The sequence below is a fragment of the Struthio camelus genome, chromosome 18, assembly GCF_040807025.1.
Source record: "Struthio camelus isolate bStrCam1 chromosome 18, bStrCam1.hap1, whole genome shotgun sequence".
In the NCBI taxonomy this organism is placed as follows: domain Eukaryota; kingdom Metazoa; phylum Chordata; class Aves; order Struthioniformes; family Struthionidae; genus Struthio; species Struthio camelus.
This window is the reverse complement of record NC_090959.1, coordinates 4,108,447-4,135,465: the sequence shown is the minus strand read 5'-3', so window position 1 is coordinate 4,135,465 and position 27,019 is coordinate 4,108,447. Positions and strand designations below refer to the sequence as shown.

Here is a 27,019-nt window from a genome sequence, read left to right as displayed (position 1 = left end):
GGCAGAACATCTTTTCAGTGGAGGCTGCAAACGTGTCCTTTGGAGTCTCGAAGCTCCCGCTCCCGTTGCAGTACCTCGCGGCGAGGTTGCCAGCGCACTTAATGCACGTGTTGGACAGGATCCGACCTTTGGGGAAAGCCGCGCGCGTGCGGGGGGAACCGGCGGCAGCAGAGACGGGAGAGGGCTGTAGGGCATCCCGCGCGCGCCCGCGCTCACGGCGACCCCCGGACCCGCTCCCCGCTCTGGCCTCGGAGCCCCCCCTCCTTGCAACGTGGTTAATCACGTTTGCAGGGGGGGTTATTTAGTTGTGAATGTGCTTATGTCTGGTAGTTAACGCCTTCTCGAGCTGGGACCGCTGGATGCCTTCACTGAGCTCTTTCTACCTTTTTGCAAGACCTCTTGAATATGGGCTGCCCCGTGCAGTCCAGGCACTGTGAGAATTGAATTGCCTGCTCATCCCTGCTTCTAAATTATTTCAAAATTGGTGCAAATGAGGCCATTCTGAGTGTCTCCTAGGCTCTGGCACGGGTGCGTCGAACGCCCTTGGGCACGTCACCTTCCCTCTTTCTTCCTTCATTGCATGTGGACGAAATGGGCCGTGATGTTGGTTTCCTCAGGCGGGTTCAGGAGTTAATTAATTAGTCTTTGCAAAATAGTTGGCGGCCCGGGGGGGGGGGGTCCATGTAGTGGCTCACCACCTCCACGCGCTCCTGAGGCTGCTCATGGGACAGCAGTGCGGCGAGGCTGAGGACGTGCAGCGCTCTGCTTTTCTGGAAATCCAGCCGGCGTGTCAGCTTTCCGGTACGGGTGGGGGGTTCTAGCGTGGCTCCGGTCGGGTTGCTGTCAGCAGGAGTCCTTCTCCTGGATCCTGTGGGCCAGGTGTCAGGTTTTTCCTACAAATTTTCTTAAGAATTTGCAGCACGTGTCCCATATCCATAAGTGCACTTCTGGACTTGTTCTGCTCTGCTGCATAAATAATAGGCGCTTTAAAGAAAAAGTGCATGATTACGTATTTAATGGGTAAACTGAGCCGTTGTGGTCTATTGGCCACTTAATAAAAGTTTTTTAAAAATTGTCTTAATATAGTATTTACCCAAGAGGCTGCCATGGCTGCAAATGCAAATGAGCTATTTTAAACTGAAAAAAATTTTAAACCACATTTCCTAGCCTTCTCCGCTTATAAAACACCCATCTCATAAACTTTTTCTTCATTTAAATTTAAAATAAGGACAATAAATTATTCTTTTCCTTAGCAGCTGGCAGATCAGCTTGAATGTTGAAAGGTCTGGATTAAACTGACCAAAGCCGAGGCAAATTTACCGTTTCCTCCTCGGAGACTGGGCAAGGCGCTCACCGCTCCCCCGCCGGATGGGTGCCATCCCGTGGCCCCGACCTCGCGGGCTCCTCAGCCGCCTCTCGCCCCAAACTCCTGGTGCTGCTTAAATGCAAGGTGTACTTTTCTTCATGCATGTTAGATCCCAGCACTTGGTAATCAATACAGAAAAAGGACAGATCTGGTAAAATCTGCTCCCCTAACGCATACCTCTCTACTCACGGAGAATCTGAAAGTACGAGCAGAACATGCTCTCTGATGTTGTGGTAAAGCTCTTGATTCCTGACCTGCAGCAGTAAATCTGTTTTTTGCATTTGGATTTATTTCCTCTGAAGCCTACTGAGCCCGAGCAGATCTGCCCTAGGTTTCTCACTGTATGTGCCGCTAATGGAGTTGGCAAGCTTCCCCTGTTAATGAGAGATTGCACCTCAGTGGGCTTATCGGAAATGAAGACTGTTAATAAATAAAGCCTGGGTCTTTAAACTCACGTTATCGTTAATCAGATTAATGCAAAAAGCAAAAAGTCTGGAAAATGTTTAAGACGGAGTTTGATTTCCCTCCTGCTGGCTTCTTCTGTGGCTGCCTCAGACTGCGCAGAAGTAGCCAGCTTAAGTCTGCTCTGCAATTTGGGAGGGAGCTGGGTGCACCGGGCTGACAGCTGCGCATGGACGGGCTTGCTTGTGCCGGGGAAGGGCAGGAGCGGGGAGTGACGGGGAAATCCCTCTTGGATTTTCTCCAGGAAAGGGAACGTGGCTTGGCTGGTCTTAGGGGGGTTCCTCTGCACGCTGTCCCGGCCACTGAGCGGGGACGACTGTCACCGCAAAGGGGGAGAGCGGGAGAGCACGGTGTACAGACTGGCCATGGGGATTTACACCCCACGAGATACTTTTATTTCGCCTAATGGAGCATTGGACATTTCTTATTAGTGATATATACATGTCATTTTCCTTTTGAATCTTTCAAGATTGTTGGGCTCAGCAATCTCGGGAGGCAGTACTTGTGCCGGTTAATTGTACGTTGTCCATGTAGCCCTTTAGCTGTATGGGATTAGGTGCCTTTCAGGTTCATTAGATGTCCCCTCGCTCTTGCAGGGGGAGACCAAGTCAGTAGGTATTAGAAAACTTTTTGTGAAAGCTCTTAATTTTGGTGGACAACTCTGCTATGCAACCTCTTCTCTCAGCTGCACGCGTACACACGCATGCACATGCGCACACATACATCACTTCTATTCTCTCATTCGGAAATCTTAGGCAACCAACAATTTTCGTTACCTGTTTTTTATTTCTGCTACATTCGTTTTGAGGGCGAACAGAACTGATTGCGATATTTAAATTTGCAAGAGCTGTCTCCAAAAAAAATTGCAATTAAGTAGTTACTGCAGCCAGCAAAAGTCGGAGAGGGATCTCTCCACCTGAGCTGTTTGGGATCCATCTCAGGAAATGCCTTGATGCTTGGTGACTCTGAGCCTCGGAGAAGTAGATTCCTTCTGGCTCAGTGGTGATGATAGAGCTTTGGGCAGGCGTTGTGCAAGGGTCAGAATAAGGGGGGGTTGCTTCCAGCTCCTGAGATAGAAACTAAAAAAAATATTTTTACTGCTTTTTGTGAATTTTATAAAATAAGGAGATGACCGTTGCATGTTACACCTGCTGACGATGAGCCCCCATGTCTCGGTTGTAGCTCTCGGCCATGTATGGGGCACTTGAGCTACCCTAGGTTAAAACGGGCAACCCGAAGCTCATCCATGTCCAAAGGTGTGAGAACTGAGAGAACTCCAGTGGCCAGCAGTGCAAGGAAAGGAAGAAAGAGAGAGAGAAAGAGGCAACTATCGTTGGCTTTCTCTTTCTTCCTGGTCTCCCCAGAGGCGTTTTCGTGGCAAAGCCTCCCAGTAGTCAGCCCTGGGGCTGGAGGCAGACCTGCATCCCGCGCGGGCTGCGCTGGCCCTGGGGCTTCCACCTACTTATTGTGTGTTTCCTGCTTTTCCCTTTTGGTTTAACCGCAGTGGCGCGAGTGCTCAGACGGCAATATGGATAATGCAAGAGGATTACTGCTGCCAGGGTGCCTCCCCCAAACTCACGTATATGTATTTCTAAGTACAGTTTAGCAGCTCTCTGATCTCTTGGCCTCTGGCAGGGTGATGGCAGGGAGCAGAGCCCCCAGGGGCGTTACTCATTCCTTGCTCTTGTGTGATTTGGAAGGGGGCAAAAAGACATCTTTTCTTTGCCAGCTCTGTCGAGTAACTTTAAATCCGTCGCTAAGAGTTCATCGTAAAGTGATTTGACAGTACGATAAATAAATACATTTTTTGAATTAAAAAGTGATATTCTCCTAACTCAGATCCAGGAGATGGTCCACTCGGACGCCACTTCCTATGATTCGAACCGTCAAGTGCCCCTGATCAATCGACCAGGGATGTTAGCCGGGCCCATGAGCGCTCTCAGCCAGTCTCAGCTGATTTCCCAGATGGGGATGCGCAGCGGTGTTACCCACGGCTCCCCATCGCCCCCGGGAAGTAAGTCTGCTACACCATCTCCCTCCAGTTCTACTCAGGAAGAGGAGACAGAGTCACATTATAAGGTACGTGCAGTCATGCCTGTTTTAACAGACAGTAAGAGAACTGGCAAATGCTGGGGTTTTTCTAGTGAGAGAGAACTTCCGCTGATAGGAGCATAGACTTTTTGTCTTTCTTTCATGTATATATAGAAAGAGACTTTCCCAGGAATGAGGAGACTGGTTTCCAAACTAGGGCGAGGAAAATCATGGCAGGATAGCACATCCCATCAGACCTTGCTGTGCTTGGGTTGTGCGTGCAGCAAGTGTGGCAATGAAAACTTGACAATGAAGAAATTTTTTCCCCAAAAAGCTTTGCCTTTCTTTCTGCAGTTTGCCAGCTACATCAGGCTGCAGAGCTTCCTCCAGTGAGGCATTTGACGAGAAATACCAGGTTCAGTGCTAAGGTTATTCCTCACTACAAATTCCCAGATGCAAAATTCGATTTCTGATGGCAGGTAGACGAGACCAAAAAAGGGAAGGAAAATAAACCCAGTCTGGGATTTAAGCAAGCTCGCAGACTGTGGCAGAGTAAAGTAATCATAAGCAACAGAGGAATGGTCTTCAGCTTTTTAGTTCGCCTGGGTGGTATTTTAGCTAGAGATTAGTACCTGTCACAGGTAATAGTGTGTTAGGGACACAGACTCTGCCTACACAACTGTTGCTGAGCATGGTATCAAGAAACCCACCATGGGTGTGCATGAGCAGTTTAGGTGCCAGAAGCAGCCTAGTGACAGCAGGATGGAGCTTGATATGAGCTGCCCAAAGCAGGGCTCAGCAGTAGGGTAGCAGCCTGCACCGAACTCCCGGCTATCAGCACTACATTCAGAACAGGGTTGGAGCTAGCTAGGGTAAAGTTATCCTGGGGGGATTTTTTTCAAGGGACTACACAGCAGGAGGGTTAGAGTAAGGCTTCTGAGACATCTTGGTCACCCCACATCTTTCTCAAAATGCACCAGCAAAGCACACTCCTTTGCTGTTGTCCATGAGTCTTCCATCTGTTATTTGTAGAGGACAACTTGCAGCAATCACAGGGTTGCTTCTTCAGCAACCTGCGAGTCTCTGTGTCTGCAGGTCAATCACTGTGTTTCCCAGGAGACTTTGAGCAAAGCCTTTTGTGGAAAACCTTCTGGAAGGTGCTGCTTCCAAGGATGGTGCCAGAAGCACTGGTGGTGTAACTTTGTCCCCGAAGAGCGTCGGATTATGACAGGATCTGAATATATAGCCAGAGTCGCAAGCAGTGCAGAGGCAGGAGAAGCAGGAAAATGCTAGGTAGGACTTAGCACAAACAGCAAATGCTTTTGCGTGGAAATCCAGGCAGACTTTTCTCATCATCCACTGACTGTTTTTACTTCAGATCGCCACATTTCAAAGCAGAGTGGGCATGTGGGTGCAAAAACTGAGCTTCACTAGAATTAAATTGTAAAAAGAAGCGATTAAAGCTAGCTGGAGTTTCTCAAACCCTCCAGTGCCATGTATGGAGTTATGCTGGGGATGCTGCAGGACAAGCTGGGCAGCTGGCCACAGTCACACATCTGCCTCGCCCACATCAGACAGCTCGAGGGTTATGGAGGCAAGCAGCAGTTTACCTTGGAGCGAAAATCTTTCCTGTCAGTGGAGAGTGAGTTCTCAGCTTAGTTACATACCAGGTTCTTTCACTCTACCTCTTTCAGGGTCACGCAGGCTTTCCACCTGGCGCTGCGGTGCCACAGCAGTCACTAGGGAGGACGCAGCTTTGGCAGTTAGCCTTATGTTCCCGTTGAGTCAGTGATGCGTGCTGGGGTAGGAAGAATTTGGAGATATCCAATTTATGTCAACTTGCAGAGATTTGTATTTTTTCTGATCCTAAATGTATCTCCTCATTTTTCTGCCCTGTAAACTACGCAGCAAGTTAGGTGAAGCAAGAATGATGTATTGGATGGAAGAAGGAGACCATAAGTGTAAAGAAAGCATCAAAATCATTGTGTGGCCTGCAGGTTTTTGTTTGCTTTCTCTATATACACAGCTGTTGGAAACATTCAAAGGAACCCATCGGTCATTTTTTGTACGGCCGTTAATGACCATTGTACAACAAGTTGTGAAAGCAATGTCTAACGAGCAGAAATTAATCTTGGGACCAAGAGAGTCGCAACCTGAAAGAAATGGGTCTGATGCCCAGCAGGACCCTCAGATGCTGTGAGCCTGTGGTCTTAGGAGGCCTCCAAGCCTCATCGGTGCATTTACCTGATCATCACGCCAGTATATCTGCGTGTCTGTGTGCACAGGTGTGGAAGGGAGACATAGTTTATAGCCTAGTAGCGCAGACCACGGCTGGATTAGAGGTATCTCTCCATCTTTATAAAAATCAAGGTGTCCAAGAGGTTCCTGCCCTTCAAGGGTCTCATAACCATTACGAGGGCACCAAGCAGCCTGTCTGTAGGATCGTAGCTGTTCCCTGTGAATAATCCCTTCTACATCTAGTGTTGCCCCTAGGTTTTGCTGCCTCGCCAGTGGTGCGGGATTGGCAGACCAGGTACCCAGAGGGACTGTTTGCCACACGCTTCTGCAAGCTGCAGGAGCGTTCAGTCAGTTTGAAGAGGGCAAACAAGGGATTGCTCTGGGGAAGGAAGGTGCTGGCTTGCTGGGGGTTGGATCCGGCACAGTGTGTGCGTCCAGACCCATCCTGACCTTCCTGGGCCATTTGGCCCAAAGCAGCAGCCCTGGATGGGCCAGAACCTTTCTGCCTTGTGGGGTGGTGAGCGCTATCTGGCTCTGTGCTGCCAAGGGACAGCAGTTCATTCATTCCTGCTAACGTTTTCCTGGTATCTATGGAAAAAAGTCAGCAAGTGAGGATGGAGAAGGATGATAGCCAAGGTCAACTATGCTCTTTTAAAGAGTTTTGTTGCATTCTGTGGGTTGGGGTAAAGAATTAGATGAGCCCAGAAGCCTTTCCACATTCTCCCACTGCTTCCTTCCCTGTATTTCACGCTTGCCTTTAGCTAGTATTAGTGGTTTATATTCTTCAAGCAGGCTCTTCAGTTCATGGATGGGCTGCTTGGTTCATACCATGCTGCGCTGCACCTACTCACCCCAGGAAAACATGACAAAGTGGTGATGCCCTGCTCTCCCATGGTCTGGGGCACAGAAGCTGCCCACCCTGTGCGCTTGTTGTCTTTCATGTGTCCACATAGTGCCATTTGCATTTTGGTGCTGCCTAAACAGGACTGATTGATTGATTGATTACAAAATTGTGGTAGGGCTGTTCTTGCATTGCAGGCTCTTGTCAGCTCCTTTGCTGGCTCAGAGAGAACAGGGTCCCCCCACAGTGCTTAACTGAATCAAGCAGGATTACAGTTAGTTAAAATATTATCTCACTTGCTAATAGACTGAAGCCCTGTTATGAATTCTTTTTTCCTAATAAGGTGGCCTTTCACCTCAAGGCCTCCCATTCAAGCCCAATTGGGCAATTTTAAATTAAATGTAATTTTTTTGGTCTCTGTGCTCATTTACTAATGGTCACTGTCTGTTTGACAAATGTTATTGCACCGATACTGGACTTAATGACCAGTCAAGAGTGGCTGAACAGAGAATATTAGCACTGCTGTCCTTTCCTCCTTCTGTTTGGGTTGCGCCAACTGAAATGAGTCCTCTTAAATTGTGGAGCTTCTAGGCACTCTGGTGCTCGCAATCAAATCAGCGAATCCATCAGGACAAAGGCCTTTTGCTCCCACACTCACCCTCTCAATGGGCTAGTGTTCAAACCATTGTCAATTTTAAATATACATATATATGTGTATGTATGTATGTATATGTACATGTATTTAGCTCTTACTGATAGAACGGGCAACTTTCATTAGCATCCACCTGGTAGAGCAGGAACTCCTTAAGCAGTATAATCACTAAGCAAGGTGGTATCTGAGCACAGTGGGATTTGGCAAGCGGAGATGCTAGCACGTTGTTTGTCTTCAAGCAACTAGAGATCCAGATTGCAGTAGCCAGTTGGTAGCTGATGGTTTTATTTTCTGGTGTGTTTAATTCCTGGTGCACTTAGGCTTTTCTCCACTATAAAATAAAGACGATAATACTTCCCTGTTTTGTGAGCTGTCACTGACCACAGTTAGTGCTTTGAGACCTTTGGTGCATGTTCAAGTACTGTTCAGGGGTCTTTTCCTTTGCACACCTTTGCATATCAGCTCACATAGTCTCATATATTCAGTATGCCACCTGTGGCGTCCTGGCACAGCCTGAGCCGTATCCTCCTCTTTCCATCCTAGCTTCACTAGAAACATTTCTGTTTTCCTCTTTGGCATAAGTTCCCAGCCCAGGGACAGCATCTGCTGCTGACCAGCCCCTGGCGATGAGCCAATGTTACCTCTGTCCGTGCTACCCCTCGGTTCAGCCGTCCGCACGATGCCGAGCACACATATAGCCGTATCGAGTCAGTCGGCTTCACCTGGACGTTTTGTAAAGAGTGAGCGATGCGTGCAAAGTATTTGATGGATGAGAGTGAAAATATTTTAATTCCTGCTGATAGGGGTACTTGGGCACTAGCAGGATGAAACAACTTCCATCTCAAATTTCGGATGGCCCCACAATAGTGGCCAACACTTATATTGCTGCGGTGCTGCTCTGTCTGCACTTGTGATCCTTCTGCCTCCGGATGGGACAGAGACACCAGCACAGGGAAGAAAGGCAGTTTGCAAAGGGGATTATAACTCCGGAGAGCTGGAAATCGGAAACCATGCAGAAGCAGAGTTTGGAAACATTCATGGACTGCTAAAAGGGTCCATTTGGGAAGCAAAATATTGGGAGAGATCCCAGAAGAGGGTGGGGGGGGGTTCGAGGAGGGAGAGCGCTTGTGCTGCCAGGATAGAGGCAGGGAAGGGGACAGAGGCGCCGGAGGACAAGTGTGCTGGGAAGGCCCGCGGGAGCGCGGGTCTGGCAGTGGGTACGTCTGGCGATTGCTCAGGGGCTGAGCTCCCCAGAGGGAAGGTGGATGTGTGCCGTGAGGGCAGAGGGGGAGGCAGGCAGATCCCGGGGCTGTGCAACCAGGGTCTCCCGGGCACCGCAAATGGGAGCTTCAGGGCACAGCTGGAGGGAGCCGAGTGCAAAGAGGCCCCGGGGCTGTGGATCAGTGTGTGGGTGCGGAGCAGCGGGCTCGGCCCCGCGTGGCTGCCGCGGCCCGGGGATGCTCATCCCCTGCCCCGCGACGCAGGGCTGACGGAGAGCCGCTCGCGTGCAGCCCCGCAGGAGACCAGCTTAGCTAACCCGATGAATATCTTTGGAGCGGTGACAACAGGAGCAGCAAGGGGTGAAACGGAGCCACTAATCGGGCCGGGAGGAGGCTTTCGATGCTTGAAAGGCTGGCGTGTGCCAGGCCAGCAGCGCAGCGTCAGCGCTGAAACCCTCTGGCGGGCGGAGGCGGCCGGCCGCAGGGCTCAGACCGCGGCGCTGGTGGCCCGCCAGGTGGAAGGGAAGGAAAACGCTCCCCCTGTTTGGTGATTTTATCCAGCCTAAGTACGGACACGCAATTCAGCAAAAAGCGGCGGGCTACCCGCGAGGTTCGGGTCAGCGGGATGGGGGCAGAGAGCAGGAGCGGGAGGAGGCGAGACGAGCACGGAAGCAGCCGGGAACACGCTGGGAGAGGGGCCAGGAAAAGCCGAGTGCTCTCCTCGCACGCAGGCATGACTCCTCTCAGCCTGCCCGTCCTCTGGACACCCGCCAGCGGTTTGTGCAGTGGTACTGGAGGCTCCCTCGGGGGGAAGAGCAAGACCTGGGCCTGCTGCCTTCCTAGGTGGGCTGAGAGCCCTCCTCCATCCATGTCCTGTCCCATCCTTTTTACTAACATGCTCCAGGATGATCTTGTATGTATGTATGTGTGTCTGTACGTACTACTATGAGCTGGTCATTAAGGGGCTCCTCTTGCTGTTACAGGTTACTGGAGAGAAAAGACCATCAACAGACCTGGGCAAAAAGCCCAAAAGCCAAAAGAAGAAGAAGAAGAAGGATCCCAATGAGCCCCAGAAGCCCGTGTCAGCGTATGCCCTGTTTTTCAGAGACACACAAGCAGCTATCAAAGGGCAAAACCCAAATGCTACCTTTGGAGATGTATCAAAAATTGTTGCATCCATGTGGGACAGTTTGGGAGAAGAACAAAAACAAGTGAGTTATCGATCTGATTTTCTTTTCAACTGCAGAAATGTGTTTTTCCGTGGTGCAGAGGGCCAGAATTTCCCCCAGCACGTCAGGAACATAGCCAGGGACTTAAGCAGGTTGAAGCATATGCAAAGAAACAGAGGCTGTTTTCAGGAGTGGTACTGAAGTGCCTGCTGCCACTTGAAGCGGTGCTCAAGTGCTTTGCCTGCACAGCTCCCTGTCCCTGATTCTGTGCCGTAATTATGTGACCTGGTGCTCGGACACTTCCAGCAGGATGAAGTTTCCCCCCCACATACATCTTGGGTCCTGGAGTCAATGCCTGCCGAGCGGCTCTTACCACGCAGAGCGGCTGCAGTGAATCCTTCAAAGCTCTTGTCCTGGAACTCATTACTTGCTGTGGGCCACTTAATTTAGCTGCAGTCAGAGTCCTTGTGGTTTCCTGCAGCAGTCGTGCTAGGGGTGGGCCTGCACCCTGGCTAGCTGAGCCCAGCCTGTCCACCCTGCCACGCAACTCTATCCCACGGTGGTGCACGCAGCTCTGGGGACATGCTGGACTCCTGCAGGCCGGCCAGCTGTTGCACACTGGAGCCTCCCTGGTACGGTTCCTGAGCAGTTCACCTTCGCGCAGGGTTTGCAGTGCTCCTGAAGTGAGCGTGTAGGGATCGCCAGATCCCTGCAGCTGCACGCAGCAGGCACAAGGGCGAGCTGGGCAGGCACATGAAGGGGAGTGGAGGGGATCCAGCTGGGGTCTGTTTTATTGCTGTTGTTTGCACAGAGCTGCTGCAGTGGGAACGGAGGAGCCGTGTTCTCATTTTCCTAGTCTCAGCTTCCCTAACTCTCTTGATCAGCCTGCATGCTGTCATTTGATACAGGCTTAGCTACCCAAATCACCTCTAAGGCAGCAGTAAGCTGATGCAGGTCTCGCTTATGAACCCGTCGGAGGTGGGTCTCTGGAAGTCCTGACTCTTGGCTCATCCCTGGGAGGATGCAAATAGAGTTTGCTTTGCCTCTGGCCTTTTTAGGAAAATATCTGTTGTTCCATGGGGGAAAACGAACTTTTCTGACAACTGATTATTCCTAATAGGAGCATATTTCGTAAAAACGTTACTAGTCTTTCCTCGACATGGGCTTTTTATGTCCTTAGATGGGAGATGACTTTGTGTTTGCTTATTTACTTGCAACGAGTGACTATAAACTGCTAAAGACTATTAACTCTCTGCATGACTGGCCTGAAATCTAATGTTAAGGCTTTAAAAGCTTAGGAAGGAGGTCTTTGAAGTGATCTCACAGGCGAAACCTTCCTGCCCCATAGCTGTCAACGGCTTTCAGTCTAGTTCACATGGAGACTTTCAGGTTCTGGTTTAGCTGTTCTTGCTGGTTGTTACAAAAGCCTGTAATTGCTTGTTGCCTATAGAGGAAACCCCAGGGAACACTTTATGTAGCAAGTATGTCTTTTTGTCAGGCAGAGAGAGATCTGACATTGTCTGCAATGAGTCTCCAAACCCAAACATACTTAAATTGGCAGTCCTCCCATAAGCACCGAGCCCTTCTTATAAAGCCTGGTAGACAACTTCAGGCTTACTTTGTCTCTCACTGGGTATCCGCAGCCGGGATTTGGGGAGGGAGCAGCAGGGAGGAAAAAAATCACTGAAATGAAAGTCATGCTAGGGAATGGTCTTACTTTCCATCCTGCTCCAATTTGGGCAGCCGGGTGTATGTGGGAGGCGATCTCCCAGGAGGAAAGCCTCTTTGCCGATCCCTTCTGACTCTCTGTACAGTGCTAGGTGTCACTTTGAAGTTTTCCCGATACTTCCTTTTCCTTCTCTGTACCATTTCCACTTCTTCTGCCCTGCTTTCTGCTCACCCTCAGCAGCCTTGTGGCCATCAGTGCCCACTTGAGTTTTTTCTTGCCCTTTTTTCCTGCACTTTGCAAAAACCCCTTTGGGCCAGTCACTGGAGGATCAAGCAGGAATTTCATGTGCTGAAGGAGGGAAGAACATCTTGGGTAGCAGGTCTGTCCCTGTCCTGCCGCAGGGGGAAACTCAGCAGGAGCAGGGGCTGGGCCGGTGCTGGGTGTTGGTGCGAGCTGTGGCTTACCAACTCAAACTGCCCTGGAGCTGCAGAAGGAGGGAAGAACCTGCCCAGGCTTTTGTTCACCTCTTTTCCCTACTTTCATCCTTCCCAACATCTCCGTTTATCTCTCTAGAAATATCTCTGTAGATTGGGTACTGAACTTAGTTGAAAATGTCGTTTATATAATGGAACTGCGAGTCCGACCCTGACTCAGCGCAGTTCAAATTCTCGACTGTTAATTAGCAGCATGAATTAAACCAGTCCGTTTATCTTCCCTGCTAACTCTCCCTTCTTTCTTTCATGAGATAGGAGCAGCCTTGCTGTCTCTTTACACATGCTTTATAAGTGGCTCCATTTCTCCTTCTGTAATTGATTTAATTAAGTCATTTGTTCCTTGTCTGAATGCTTAAATATTAACTTCCTGGCTTTGTCTCCATCTGTATACTTTTCTCCTCCCGCAGCTCCCTCCCTGCCTGGGACTCTGGCTGTAGGGACACTATTTATCTTTGGCTCTGGGACTGTATTGCCGGTTTGTGTGATGGGGCACGTTCACTCTTAAACTGTTTGGCTGGATGATAGTTTATTTAGTCCCTGTTAGCTTTCTGCTGCCCCAGCTGCCAGCATCCCCAGTCAATTTTGTTGAGATTCATAAGCCAATACAATGAAAAAAAAAGACACATTAAATTAAGAAAACGTCTTTAACACATGAAAACAGCTTACAGTGCCTAGAATGTACAGCAGATCCTTTCTCCCAAGGATTTTGGGCTGCAATGCATACATTCATTATTAATGCAAGCACTCCCCACTAGGTGCTCTTCTGGTACGTCTTGGGGGGAAGGGGACTGAGGAAGACAGCTACGCAGCGGTGTAGAAACTGGCCAGAATGAGCTGGGAAACCAGACTCCCAAGTGCCTGCTGGACCAGACCATCATTCAGTTCATCATCCAATGAGACTTTTCTGGACAGAGATGAGAGGGTCCCTTCCAGTGGGAAATGGAGAGACTCCTCCTGATGCTCTGCTCCTAGCTGTAGTGACAGCCGTGTTTTGAAATATCTTTATTTAGAGGTTCCTGTAATTCCACATATTGTTATCCTGAATGCAGATATAATCTCAGGGAGAAGTGCCAGTAGACTAAAGCATGAGGAGGCAGATTGTCATCTGCAGAAGACAGTGCAGAAGACAAGCTGTGAAAAACCCAACACAGCTATGGCAAAGCAGGCACACAGGAAGCCAAATCTGGGCGTTCATACTCAACTATAACCAAGGTTTTATTCAAGAAAGCCTCCCCTCATCCTAGCATGAGAAAAGAGAATGGCTAGAGCACAGGGCGTGATGTGGGACTAGGCTGTGGTCCAGATGTGGATTGCTTGCATCCCAGTTATGCGAGGAGGTGTCAGGGACCGAGCTGGGCGATCACCTCCCTGGACAGCTGATTTGCAGACCGCAGCCCCAGTGTGCCATTTGTGAGCTGCTATTTACACCCCTGCAGTGTCTGCTTTTCAGGAAAGGGTAACACCCAGGGGCTTCTTCCCCAGCAGCTCCAACCTGGTGCAACTCAGGGGAGGTTTGCAAACCTTATTTTTCACTTTCCAGTGGCCACAGTATTCCCTCAGCTCCTGATGTTTTTAAGTCCTTGCCTGGTCAGGGCACAGCCAGGAAGACAGCAAGAGAAGAGCAACCAGAGAAGGGCTTGAAGCAAGCTGGTAAATCCATGCGTAGCTGACCTCAGCTAAGCTATTATTGTCTTGCCATCTTCTAACCTGTGTCCACGGCTTCCCCACACATGCCCTGCTGTGCATCATGACCATATCAATCCATCCGCCCCGCTCCATTGTGCCTGTCAACATCAGGCACAGTGGCAAGGGGCCTTGGCAGCTGTGCCAGCGGGGATGGGCAGGGTGGCCCCGTGCCAGCCCAGCTGATGGGCAGGGGGCGTTCCTTTGAGGGACGCTACACGGAGCGTTTCTGCAAAGCGAAACGAGATGCCACCCGTTTGCCAGGTACCCCAGGCCGGCCTGCGGAGGGTTAATCCTCTGCCATTTGTGCTGCTAATGATTATATGCACTGTAATATCCAAGCTGCAGCTATTTATTTGCCATTGAACAGGTGCTGCTGCTCCCACAAAGCAAATTTGCTTTCTCCTCCTGAGGAAACAAGCAAAATAAAGGTTGCTCACGTCCCATTTCAGATATGGTTTTTTCCCTGCGCACTAGCTGAAAGACAAACACCGAATGGGAACCAGAATGCATATTATGCAAGAAACCGTATAATCTAAGAACATCTTTGATTTGGCTGCTGCTGTCACAGACATGTATTTCACAGAGAGGCTTTTTTTTCTTTCATTCGTTCTTACTGGTTTATCATTTGTGCCTTTGTCATTTTGTTCCTTCTCCTTCTTCTCTTCCCAGCCCCTTCACAATGAATCTTCATTTTCCCTCTGACACACTTGTATCTAAATTTCCTTATTTCCTGCCTTTTTTTATTTATATCTGTTGCCTGGTGATTTGATCATGCTGTGGAATACAGGATTAGCAATCTCCGTGTCCTTGAGTGCTGCTCAAGGACACCTGTTCAGCAAGTCGCAGTTTTCTTCCCCACTTTAACCCCTTCCAGTGTGGCCATGTGTTGCTAACAATAATAAATAATAATAACTTTAAATATCTCCGGCACCGCATTAGCAGGACATTGTAATCTTCATTCTTCAACAGCTGGCATGGCCCTTTCTAAGAAGCTTACACAGGAATCTAAAGAATGTGACTCAAAAAAAAAAATTAATACATACTCTTTGAACTTTGCAAATAGTTTAGCAGCTGTTCCTGTAGAGATAGCTTATACTTCAGTAGAGAGTGAAATGCTAATTCAGCCATTATCATCAAATGGGGTACCTGTCTTTGTAATCCTCCTTTGGCTCCAGTTCCCCATTCAAGGCTCACAGAATCTCATGCCTCGGTGTTATTTTTCTTCCATTAACACATATAAACTAGCATTCACAGTGTTATCCAGAGAGCTTTAAAAGAACTGCCTGATTGGACACGAACCAGAATGATTTGAGCCCTGGATTGGAGTGAACTCTGCTAATTCGGTAGAAAGGATTTTGTCCTGGCATGGACGCAGTGCTCCAGCCCCAGTCTCAGCAAGGTTACAGCTCATACCACCGAGCAGAGCTGCAGCCCAGCTCCCATGCTTTCTCCATACCAATAGACCCTTCTGCAGTCAGTCTCCACTTGGAAGCAAGTGACACTTAGCCGTGGGTGGCTGTCCTCAGTCAGGGGCATTTATCTGGTTGGTAAGTCTAGGAAACTCTCTGGAGCATGTTGATAGGTTGCTGGTGGGCTTTTCTCTTCTCTGCTGATTCTCTGGCCTCTCAGTGATCACCTTCTCGTTCCTCACTTGTCTTCTGGGGCAGAGGGACCACAGGTCTGGAGCCTCGTGGAACGGAGCACAGGGGATCACGGCTAGTGCAGGAAGTTGCAGGAGTCTCTGGAGCCTGCTTTTTTTCTTGGGTTAACATTTAAACCTACAGGCATTTCATTAGGAAGCCTTGGCAACAAATTGAAGTCATTGGGTTGGTGTTTCCCTAGATCCTGGAAACTCAGAGCAGAGCCATCAAAAAGTTCCTGAGCAATCCACTGGATGAACCCCAGGTTAATTTAGGGCCTAAGGGCCTCCCACCATCCTAATGCATTTGACCACATCAAAGTGGGCAGAAGCCATGGCAGACAAAAATCAACATTTCCAACGGAATTTATGAATCTGGGGATACACTGGAGACACAAAGGCACAGAGAGTTTGAGCTCACCGCGGCCCAGCTTCAGCAGGACCTGTTTGGTAATGCTAAGTGACTCTGTGGCAAAATGCATATGTGATTTTCCCATACAAATGCACAGCCTGGAGAGTAATACAGTGTTCATACTCAAGGGATAAATTACCCAACAGAAAAATTACTTGCTCAGCAGAAAATAATAGATCACCCATCTAATCAGATATATCTGCTCATTGAACCTGATGCATCACCGAGTGACAGGACGCGATACGTGTCTACAGCAGGACACATGAGTCTGAGGCCAGCTGTAAAGCTGTTAGGGAAGAGCCATCACAGAGAAGAGATCCTGCGGGAGCTACGGAGCTACGGGCCTCAGGGCACTGCCTGGCAGCTTGGCCATTGAGTTGCCCAGTTACAGCTTTGCTGCAGAAACCTGTCAGAAGTGAAGCTAACGCTAGTTGCAGGTCCGTGCTGTTGCCCCCTAGCCTTGGCAGGGAGGCGCTGCAAGGGGCCAAGCTGCTGCCCCAGGCTGGAAGGAGGCTTCAGTATCTTCAGAATGTGAAGGAAAGCTATGTGTTGGAGGAGAACTCTCTTCTGGGAGAGCATGATCGGAGGTGTGGGGGATGCACACTGGGTCCTTTGCATGCCCCTCAGAGGTTATGGGTGGGATTTGTCACCCTCCTCCCACCAGCCGCACTCTCCCTGAATAGCTTCTCCTGGCAAAGAATGGAACGTGGAGTGATAGGTGACTTATATCCCAGCGACACAATGAAGTCATGTCAGAGGAAAGTAAGATTTTTCAGGAAACTTTAGTCAATGGTAGTTGCTGCTGAGGTATGGGTTTATCCATTCATTCTCAAAAGAACTGCTTCATAAAACTGTTTCTTCATCAGGGTTATGGTCGTAGCTCTCCTAAAACTGTGTGAACAGTTCTCATAATCAAAGCCTTCCATGTAGGTGTCCTCAGGGATGTCAGATGCTCCAGAGCTCCCATCCCCTAGCTGAGAAGGCCTGAGGGCATGGAGCACTGCTTGAACAGCAGCCTCCTGATGGGCATCCTTGACAAGTGCCTTCTGTGTCTAAGCTTGTAGGCCTTAGGGTTGGGGCGGGGGGTTGGGGCTTAGACAAACAGAAATGTGCAGAGATGTAGACAGAAGCAAACATTCTGCTCTGGGGCCGTGCTCTGAGGGAAACCAGTCCTGCTGCTGCATGTGGCTATCTCTGTGGGAGCTCTCTGAGCCTGCTCCCGCCATGTGTGACTGAGCTTCTGACCTGACAGGAGCTTTGGTTAGTTACTTCTAATGGAGGGAGGGACAGATTGAGCCTTCCTCAAGAAAGGTATAGGTGTAATACTGAAAAGAGTGTAAGGAGGTGAGGAAGAGTTGGGAGGGAATAAGAGGATGAGATAGCCATATTTGCTGTATGCATTTCAGATGACCACGCGGAGGCTGAATGCAAAGCAGAAGGTCGCGTGACAGACACCACTTTGCAATAAGGAGGCGCTTTGAAGTCATCATATATCAAAGTCATAAATTGCAATGCTCTTAAGAGTTATCTTGAAGGAAAGCCTATAATAGTTACAAGAAAAACCCTCCAGATTTACAAGCCAAATAAAATCCAAATTTGGGGGGAGGGGGAAAATCATAGATTTACAAGCCAAATAAAATCCAAATTTGAGAGGGGAAAAAAAAAAACCAATCATGGAATCATAGAAAGGAGGGCAAGGAGAGACTTAAGAGGTCAACCAGACCATACTGCTGCCTGAAGTCAGGATGATCTCTGCTTAAGCCATTCTTGATGGATGTGTGCCTAATCTGTTCTTAAACCTTCAGTGGTGGAGATTACCCATCTCCCCAGGCAATCTCTTCCAGTGCTTAATTATCCTTACTGTTAGGAATGCTTTCCTCTTGCTTAGCCAACATTTCCCTTGTTACAATTTAAGCTTATTGCTTCTTTTCCTATCTGCAGTAGATGTAGAGAATTGTTTATTGCCTGCTGCACTGTATTTGGAGACTGTGGTCTCTTCTCGGTCTTCTCACCTCCTAACTAAATAAACCAAGTTTTTCAGCTCTCTTTGTGATGACCTTTACTACACCTTTCATCTCTACCCTGGACTGCCTTGGATTGGTCCTTCTCTTTTTCTGAAGCAAAATGCCCAAAACTCAATGTAGGCTTCCAGCTAAGGCCTTTTCACTTGGGATCGGTTGACTTTGTCCTTGTAAAATCAAGGCAAACCCTTGGTATAGTAGGAGAGTGGGTTTTGGGAGAGCTTGAGTTCCTTTCATCCTTCTCCTGGATTAGTAAGCAATGTTCCTTTTAAAGCAGGCAGGCTGGGAAGCAGAGGTTACTGATAACAGCTACTCCTGTCATTCTGTGTCTACACGACACAGAGCAGATCCGTGGGCGTCAGCAGGGTTTGGAATAATTGTCTTCTCTAATTAACTGGTTATCAAACAAGAACATTTCATTATGGTACAATTACTAGCTCCTTTGCTGAGACACAGAGGTGTCAGGATTACGATCCCAACATATGCTTCTTACAGCTCTGATTTTTTGTTTTCATAATCACTAACCATTTTTGCTCCCCCCCACCCCACCCACTCCTTTAATGACTAATGAATCCTCCTGCTTGTGAATAAGAAAAATAAATCAGCGGGCATGGCAGGTTAGAAAGGAAAACATGCAAAATGTTTTGAGGATCTTTAAATCTGATAAATTACTTTGAAATTAAAATCCCTGTGAGAAAATATGATTTAATTAGAAAGTAACATGGTTTTGTCAATGTTTAAATTAAAATTTTAAAAGGTTATAAATACTGCTCTAAAGCTTCTTGTACACAGAGGATTCGTGAGAGGTTCTACTAGGATCTGCTGTTCGCATGCAAGCCCTGTGTTTGCAAAATGAGGGGCTGCATTTTAGTTGTTAAAGGTCTTGGAGGCAGCACTTTGTGGGTGCAGAAAGCCTCCCCGTGCTCCGGGGAAGACTGGAGAAGTCTTGTGATGAGAAACCTAGTGATGGCCCCAAAAGAGATAGACCACATCTGGCTTGGGAATACTCCGAGCTGGAAATAGTTGGATTTGGGAGAGAACTGGAGGAAACCTAGCATGGGCCTGCCCTGCTCCTCCCCATGGGCAGCACCAGAGGCCAGGGCTGGCATGGGAAGCTGCGGCAGGAAGCATTGGGCTGGCTGCGGCACTCCCAGGCCCTCCAGCTCCAGCTGCTCAATATCAAGTGACCAAGGCTGGTCACTCTTTAAAAAAGACAAGACATGGACAGACAAAAGATGGAAAAAAGGATGTAACACAGAAGATAAGCAGCTGCAATGGTGATAGGTACAACATTTATTTATTTATTTATTTATTTACTTGCATTTAGGTTAAGCAAGTTTAATTAACCTTCCTTCTCACTGTCCACAGTCATAAATTGCTGATTTTCTCTAGGCAAGCCTTCTTTGTGACTGAATTTGTGTCCACGTTGCTGTTGAATACGTTGATTTCCTACTGTCTTAAGCAAAAAAAAAATCCACTCTTGGTATTTTGCTATTATGGAGGAAAAAACCAAATATGTTTCAATTCATCAGTACCTAGACATGGCCATTGTTATACTGGCCTGAGACAGAGGAATTCATATTTCATTGTCGTGCAGACATCAAATACCGCATGTAAGAACATCTGTTATAAGTAGAGCTGATTGAAAATCCACATTTCTGTTTTTCTGTAAATGCTGTAGCAGTAGTATTGGTGTAGCTGTGATGGTCTAAGGACATAAGTGAAGCAGGATTGTAGAGAAAGGAAATAGCTTTTATTAGGGCAGCTGCTACAGTTTGAAGAAATAGTTGCTTTTCACAGGCAAACTCTTCTTCAGGTTGACATTTCAAAATGTAATTTTGTTCTGAATGGAACAAATATAATACTTCCTAAAGACTATAAAGCAAAGACATATGTATGAAAACATTCTGTTTTAGACAATTACCACTTGAGAGTTTCAGTGTGTCAAATCAAAATATTCCATTACAGGACTCCTCTCTGATTTAGCAATGGAAATAAGATTCTTCAGTCAATTTTTAATAGCATTTATCTGTAATGATTTAAAATTTAAATTCGAATAACTGGAGAGCTTAACTGCTGGAACATCATTTTTTATTCGGGTGTCAGTAATAGAAGGGAATGTTAGGTGCTACCATGGCAGGTGCCATGAGATGGTGCCAAACTGAAAAAAAAGTGACATGAAAACAATGTTAAATACAATTTCGGCAAGGAAAGGGGCTTGCTTGGAGCAGGTTTTAACTGTTCATCTCAGAGCCAGGTGCAGCATGCATGGTACCACTGCCCAGGCCCATAACCCTCGAGCACAGCCCTAGGATGGGGCACGGGGCAGCACAGAGGCCCCAGGAGTTGGTGGGACGGCCCTGGGCAGGGCCATGCTTTTGCTAGTGCCAATCTGTCCTGTGACTCTGCTCGGCAGCCAGGACACCCATGGTGCAGAGGGAGCCGGAGCTGGGGGTGCGCCAGTCCTGGCTGACCCCCCCTTACCAAAAATTTAGGGATGCTGGTAGTCCCTCCGCTTGCACAGTTGGTCTCCAAGGTATGCCATCTGCAGGGAAATTTGCAGCAGGAAGTAGCTAAAAATCCCTGCTAGACTTCAAGTATTGATTGTTGTAAAGCTGTTGTTGTTTTTAAAGCAGAATTAAATGTATGCAAATCTCTTCTAATTGAAATTAACTTTATTTGCTCTGCTTGATGAGGGCTTTGACTTTCCAGAACAGGAGAGGGCTGGTGGGTGTTTTTTCAGGAGTTTCTTCCTTTTGCTGAAATTTTTGTTCCATTTTAAAATATTCTTCTCACTTGCTCAGTTTAATCTGTTTTACCCCATGGGGAATCATTCTGCTTGAGACAGGCTGGATTACTGTGTTATTTTTACATACATGAGGGACCAAACTCTGGGCAAAAATGAGACCAGCACTATGAATCTATAGAGAAGCATATCTCATTACAGGGGAGAGAATGAAGAATAAACAATAACTCACTCTTACAAAGTTTTTTTTTTTCTTGAGTAGCAAACTCCCCTGATATTTACTGTTTCTGTGTAAGCCCCAGCTCCCAGAGTCATAAGATTAGGCAAAAATCTCTGCTTTTATGTGCCAAGGGAAAGGTCTTCCCAGCTGTCAGAATTGCAGAGAAAAGCTGGAGAATGTGAGCTCTAAAGGCTTAATAACTGAAAGGCCAAGAAAACTCATCTATAGTTTAGGATTTTGGAATGTCTCACAATTTTTTAAGCCAATCTCACCATTTAGAGATTTTGACCCATGTCTTGTATGTGCTCTTACAAGAACCTGGATCAGACTCTTTCCTTGTTCCTATCAGGAAGTGATTTCATTGATTTCACCCTATAAAAGTCATGTCGGTTCCTGCTCGCCCATAGACAAACGCTCACCACCAAGACGTCACCCTATATTTTGGTGAAATGATGGCTTGTTGTCACAGGCCAGCAACTTCGTGTTTGAGGCTGTGATCTCTGCGCACGGCACGGGGGAGCAGGACCTTTCAGGGGTGGCGTTTTCTGGCATTTCTGGTCCATGGCTTGTCTGGTGGCCCCAAGAGTTCTGGACGTATCAACTTGCCCATGTGTGAGGTTCTCCTTAGTTATTCTATCAGGGGACATCTCTTGTGGCAGACATGCATAAATATCTCTCTAGACACCCAGACAACGCTCAGCTCTGGATTGCAATGTCTCTAAATTCTCCAGGTTGTTCATATCCAAGGGCTTTATTTGGGGTAAATTTCTATCCTATCAGTGGACATGAGTTTTTTTGTGCCCAGCTATGTTTTAAGGCCATAAGGTCACCTTGCAGACAGGAGGCTCCCACGGAGAAGACAGTGTGCAGCAAAGCCAAGCAGTACCCTAGTTTGCTTTATTAATTATTATTCATTGTTTGGTCCTTTCAGGCATATAAGAGGAAAACAGAAGCAGCGAAGAAGGAGTATCTAAAAGCCCTGGCAGCCTACCGGGCCAGCTTGGTTTCCAAGGTAACAGACAAAGTGTTTCATACATGAGTCTCTCTGGATGTGGCAATGATAAATTAGTTGCAACTCTTGGGAATCTCTGGGGAGGAGCAAGTTTATAAGACATACACTATAACCGTGCTATCAAAACTAATATCAATGTTAACTACCTTCCGTAGGAGCTAAATGAAATGCTCCGTGGCGTGGTTTGAGCCAACACAGCGCCCGTGAGCACCAGAATTGCTTTTTCCCCCTTTAACAAACCAAAACAAGATCTCGTTTTTCGCAACATGTCACGGCACTGGGAAGCTGGGAGGCTGGGCGCGTGCCAGCCCTCCTGCCGTTGGGTTCCCCACGCGGCCACCCCAGTGCCGGCTCTAGGGTGCGCATCTGGATGGGCTCCTCTTCTGTCGCCGGCTCCAGGGATTCAATTCCTTCCACTGCCAGGGTATCTTGAAATGGTAATATGAGAACTCTGCCCTTCTAGCATATTGATATCAGCTTTCATTGACCTGAGCGCTGTCATCCTTCCTTTAGACGTGGAAGAAAGAGAAGGGAGAAGGAATTTGTCCTTAGCATTTTTAAGAACAAGCTGCGGAGGGAAGCCTGATTCCTGGTTTCCCGTAGTGCTGAAAAACCTCGTGTTCACCGTATGTCTTCATCAGGCAGCGTCAGAGCAGCCAAGGGATCTCTCTGCTTGGGGCTCAAAGGAATATCTGCTCCCACGACCTGCTGCACAGTAGTGGCTCCCTCCCTGTGGCTGTCCAAGTGTGAGTGCAGCAAACATGGCAGGCACCCAGCAAAGGCTGGAAGGCAGGTCCCCTCTGCCTGCGGTGGCACTGGGACTGGCCCACCTGGAGATGACGCCACTACTCACAGCTCCTCTTGCATGCGCCACGAATGCAAGGGACACCAAAGTATCTGTACATGCCTGAGTGCTCTACACTGAGTTTGGACTGGGCATGGAATAGCAGAGCAAGCCCATCTGTCCTTTCCCAGTCTTCCCAGTCACGTTTCTTTTCGCCAGTACAAAGACCTTGTGCAGCACTCAGCTTCCCTCTCAGTCCCACTCCTTTTGCTTGCTGTCTGCTCTGGTTCTCTTGTCTCCTGTTGCAGCCCCCAGGACAGACCTTGCTTTCCAGACAGCTAGACATCCCTCTTGTGTATGTAGCCTTCCACAATGTGAAGACTAGGCTTAGTCACGCTCCTCCTGCCCTGGGACACATGGCAGAGTCACACTGCTCCCTTGGCCATGGGTTCTCTCGCCAACCTAGAGCTATCAGCTTTGCTAAGCTTGCAGGCCTGGGGCTGTGGAGCAACCAGGCCTCAGCATCCTACCTCCTGCCATAGTCTACGCACATATGTTGTTTCGGAGCATGGTTCGTGATTCCAGCTCTGTGGGGGCACCCAGGAACGGGAAAGGGGCTAGGATCACATCCAGTGTGGTGAAAGTTGGTGTGATGGACCTGCTCATGGTATCACGCTGGATGGAGCAGTGCAGGCTTTGTGCACCAGCTTGGTGAGCGTGCAAGACAAGTTAGCCTGAGAAGGGATTTTCCTGTGTCCTGCAGCTATGATGGGTTTGCTGAACAGGGCTGGGACCTCTCTCTTTAGATGGAAGAGCCTGTACTTTTTCATCACGAAACAGCTAATCTGTCCTCCCTGCTCTGAGTCATCTTTGCAATTTCTACTGAGCGCTGCAGTCAAGCTGTTCACTTCTGTGTGAGCAAATGGGTTAGTGGGTTAGTTTTACCTTCTGACTGAAAGCAAAAACCAGGACTGTATCTGAGGAAGGGCAAAGAAGAAGGAGGGGAGACAGTAAAGGTCCCCACCTCTCCTGGACCATGAGCTCCAAGAGAGCAGCAAGATGTTAGAGCCAACAGCTTGACAGCTCATATGGCTGCCTCCTGCCTGCCTTATTCCTTCACAGCTTTACTCCTCAAACCTGCTTCTTGTTGCTGCCCACACATTCAGCTTTCGCTTTCACACTGAGACGCGGGGAGGAAGGAGTCAGGGTCTCAGATGATAAGACCGTCTCAGTTGGAGCAATCCCCAGGCACCTGCCATCGAGCTTGTGTCAGTACTGGGCTGCTGCCAGTATCTTGGGGTGTCTTGGGCAGAGTGGTGGACTGGCTCTGCTACGTTTGGCCACGTGCAGGCCCACAGACCCAGTGAGCCTTCGTGGGTTTTCAGCATGCCCACAGCTCCTGGGCACGCTCAGAGCAGTGCTGATGCTCCCTGGGAGCTCTGGGTGGCAGAACGGGACTCAGGCATTTAAATGAGGCACCTAGTTCTTGCTCCCTGAATGTGCTGGGAAGTCCCTTCCACAGTTAGCTGTTTGGTTGCCATTGCTGGTCTCGCTGCCCTCCCTTTTCTGAACCAGGCTGGCATGTATTTCCTGTGTCCAGGGCTCTAGCAGAAGCACAGTTCATATCCTACATGCACCTCAGTCACATAGACAGCACTGGAGGAGCCACAGCCCGATTGCTTCTGGCTCAAACATGTGGCCTTGGCTGAAGAGCTTTGGAGGGCCTGACCACACGCCTTGCCTGGAAAATGGGGCTGTGGAGGGAGTTCACTCTGCTCCCCTCCGCGACGCTTGGCTGCCCGATATTTGGCAAGGCAGCAAAGTCCGGAGGACACCGTCCCAAGAAATGCGCTGGCCCATCCTGGGTCCCACCTGGGGTGGTGGGACAAGGCTTCCCTGGCAAGCAGGGAGCAGCCCTGCCAATGGGTGGCACACGAACTGCCAGCCAGGCTGCACTGCATGAAGCAGAGTCCTCGCCGAGCCAGCTGTGCCATTCCCACTGCATGGGGTCACACTGAATTGTAAAAGTGAGCCAAATCACTTAAAAGGGAATGTAATTACTGGGGAGATAAACATGAGCTTCGTGCTCTGGACAGCATCCTCAGAAGCCTTACCTACCTCAGCCGCACTTGAAGGTTAACTGCTGTGGCAAAAAGGTCAAAAAGGAAATAATCTAAGTCACTTTCATTGGGTTAAGCGTTTAAAAAGATTCATAACTGCACTGATGGATGTAGGGCTAGCTTTACTGGATATTCTAATATTGGTATTCTGCTCGTGCTTCATATAATACAGAGATGCGGTATCTCCACGTACAGCCAGGAAATGGTAATCACTGTTGTGGAGGGTTTATAGCAAGAGTTTTAAAGGGTGACTTTCATATTTAAATAGTCTTGGAAGTGAAAACCTTTACGGGCAGAGAAGTTTATTTCTGCAAGGAGAAGCCTCTGAACTGCCTACTGTGCAGACAGCTCAGTGAGTCGAGGCAGGGAGATGACATGCAAGCAGGGAGAGTGTGGCGCGCGAGTCCCTCTGACAAGGCTTTGGGGTTGTGCCCTCATCCCCCAGGCCACAAGCCCCTGAGCCTCCCCGGCCTTTGGGAGGACAGTCACCAGTAAACCTCTGTGTACCCAGTGAGTCCCAGTGATTCCCTGTAATGCCTCCCCTTTCCTAGCCTGGACGTACTCATTCTCTCCATAACCAGACTAGCAAGGTACCTGATATCTCTGCTGGTGGCAGTTTGTCTCAGTTAGGGTCTAGTACTCGTGCTGGCAGGATTCTCCACATACCTGCTCAGGATTGTGGGTTCTGCTTCTCCCTTGCAAAGTGAGCCTAGAGAGGGGTTTTTCGATAAGTAACGTCTATAATTGTGGGTTATTGGGAATGTGGACGTATACACGCAAAATGCACTGTTGTCCAGTCAAAATCCCGTGCCCACTTCAGCAGCTAATAGTGAACTTAAAAGGATTTCATGTACCTGCTGCCCCTTGAGGCAGTGATGATGGGCTAAGTGCCAGCCTTGCACAGCCCGGATCTGCAAAACATAGACACCCCATCCTGGGGAGACCTTGCCCCTTGCCCACCTCCATCCCCTCTCTGGGCTCCAGAGAAGAGGCACAGACATTTTTTGCTGGCAAATTTGGAGTGACTCCTGTGAAGTTCGTGGGCTTCTTGGCCAGGAGGGGATGTGCTGCTTTTGGCTTAAGGCATTAGGCTAAGCCACTGCCTTTGAGGCACTCCAGTGCCTGAGCTGGAGGTACCTCGGGAGACGTTGAGACTCACTTGCAATCAGTGATGCTTTGAAATCATCAGCACAGTGACGGATAGCACTTGGGGATCCTATGAACATGCGCATACACGCATACATACCTATGGGTTGTGAGTATGAGTATTAGGTTGTTTTCCTCTGCAAGATAAGCTTCTTCACCTTGACTCTATACCTTATTTGCAATACTTAATCATCACATTTGGTTACCACCATCTGCAGGATCCATGAGTATATGCTGGGGGGCCTGAAAGGCACAAAGCTTTTGTACAAGCATAAGTACCACAGCTGTCTGAACTGGCAAACAGAAGAGCAGCAAGGGGAGACTTTTGAAAAGGGGATGGAAGGGACTGGTTTTCATAAGATGGACTTAAAAGGTCTTCCTGGTCTCTGTGGAAACCTGTGAAGGTCCTTCCCTGGACACCTATTGCCACACTATGGGGTAGTTAGCATGGAGGGCGTGGAGTCGCAGCACAGTTTCCAAGATTTGCTTGCAGTGAAATGCTTTACTGAAGGCAAGCCGAGGGGTAGAGGCTTCTGCACTGCAGGTGGAAGATATTAGTGCCATGTGTGTGCCTCGGCTGCATCAGAAAGTTGATTTTGGGAAATACTGAGTATCAACAGCTCTGATTGAAGATGCTGAGGGGGTTGTAGTTGCTCTGTCCCTTGGAGAGGCATCCAATTTAAAAAGCACCCCTGTAGTTTCATAGCCCCCTTGCCAGGATCTGGCACTCCTGGGACTCTTGTGTGTCTGCAGAAGTAACCAGTGGCAGCATCCTAAGAAAGAACTAGTTCTGGGGCAGCGAGGAGGAAAGTTGGAGGTTGCCCTGAGCTGGCAATTGGACATGCAGAGAGTGGGGAAAAGGCTTGTAGGAGGGGAATAGCTGGTGTTTGCCTGTTCTCATTACTGATCTAATTATCTTCTGGGATGGATGACGTGAGTTGATAGTGAAGGTTTTATTTTTTCCAGTTTCTTCAATGATCAGTTCTTTGCAGAAGTGCCACTTTGTTTTGAGTAAAACAGCACAGTGTATTCCCTGCTGCTGGATGAGAAAAGGATCCTGAGTATCATTACAGAGCCCACCTGAGGGAAAA

The 27,019-nt window shown here is 48.6% G+C and overlaps 1 protein-coding gene across 18 annotated transcripts in view; it reads left to right on the top strand.

The window, feature by feature from the left end:
- TOX2 (TOX high mobility group box family member 2) overlaps nt 1–27,019 on the top strand; it is a 172,007-nt gene that overhangs the window by 133,423 nt on the left and 11,565 nt on the right. For 17 of the 18 annotated variants that reach the window (XM_068912375.1, XM_068912376.1, XM_068912381.1 and 14 more), the window contains 3 exons: nt 3,668–3,907; nt 9,794–10,021; nt 21,798–21,878. In XM_068912375.1, coding sequence (XP_068768476.1) covers nt 3,668–3,907; nt 9,794–10,021; nt 21,798–21,878 — 549 coding nt within the window. The remainder of the gene's footprint in view (nt 1–3,667; nt 3,908–9,793; nt 10,022–21,797; nt 21,879–27,019) is intronic. The other variant, XM_068912392.1, reaches the window with a different exon arrangement.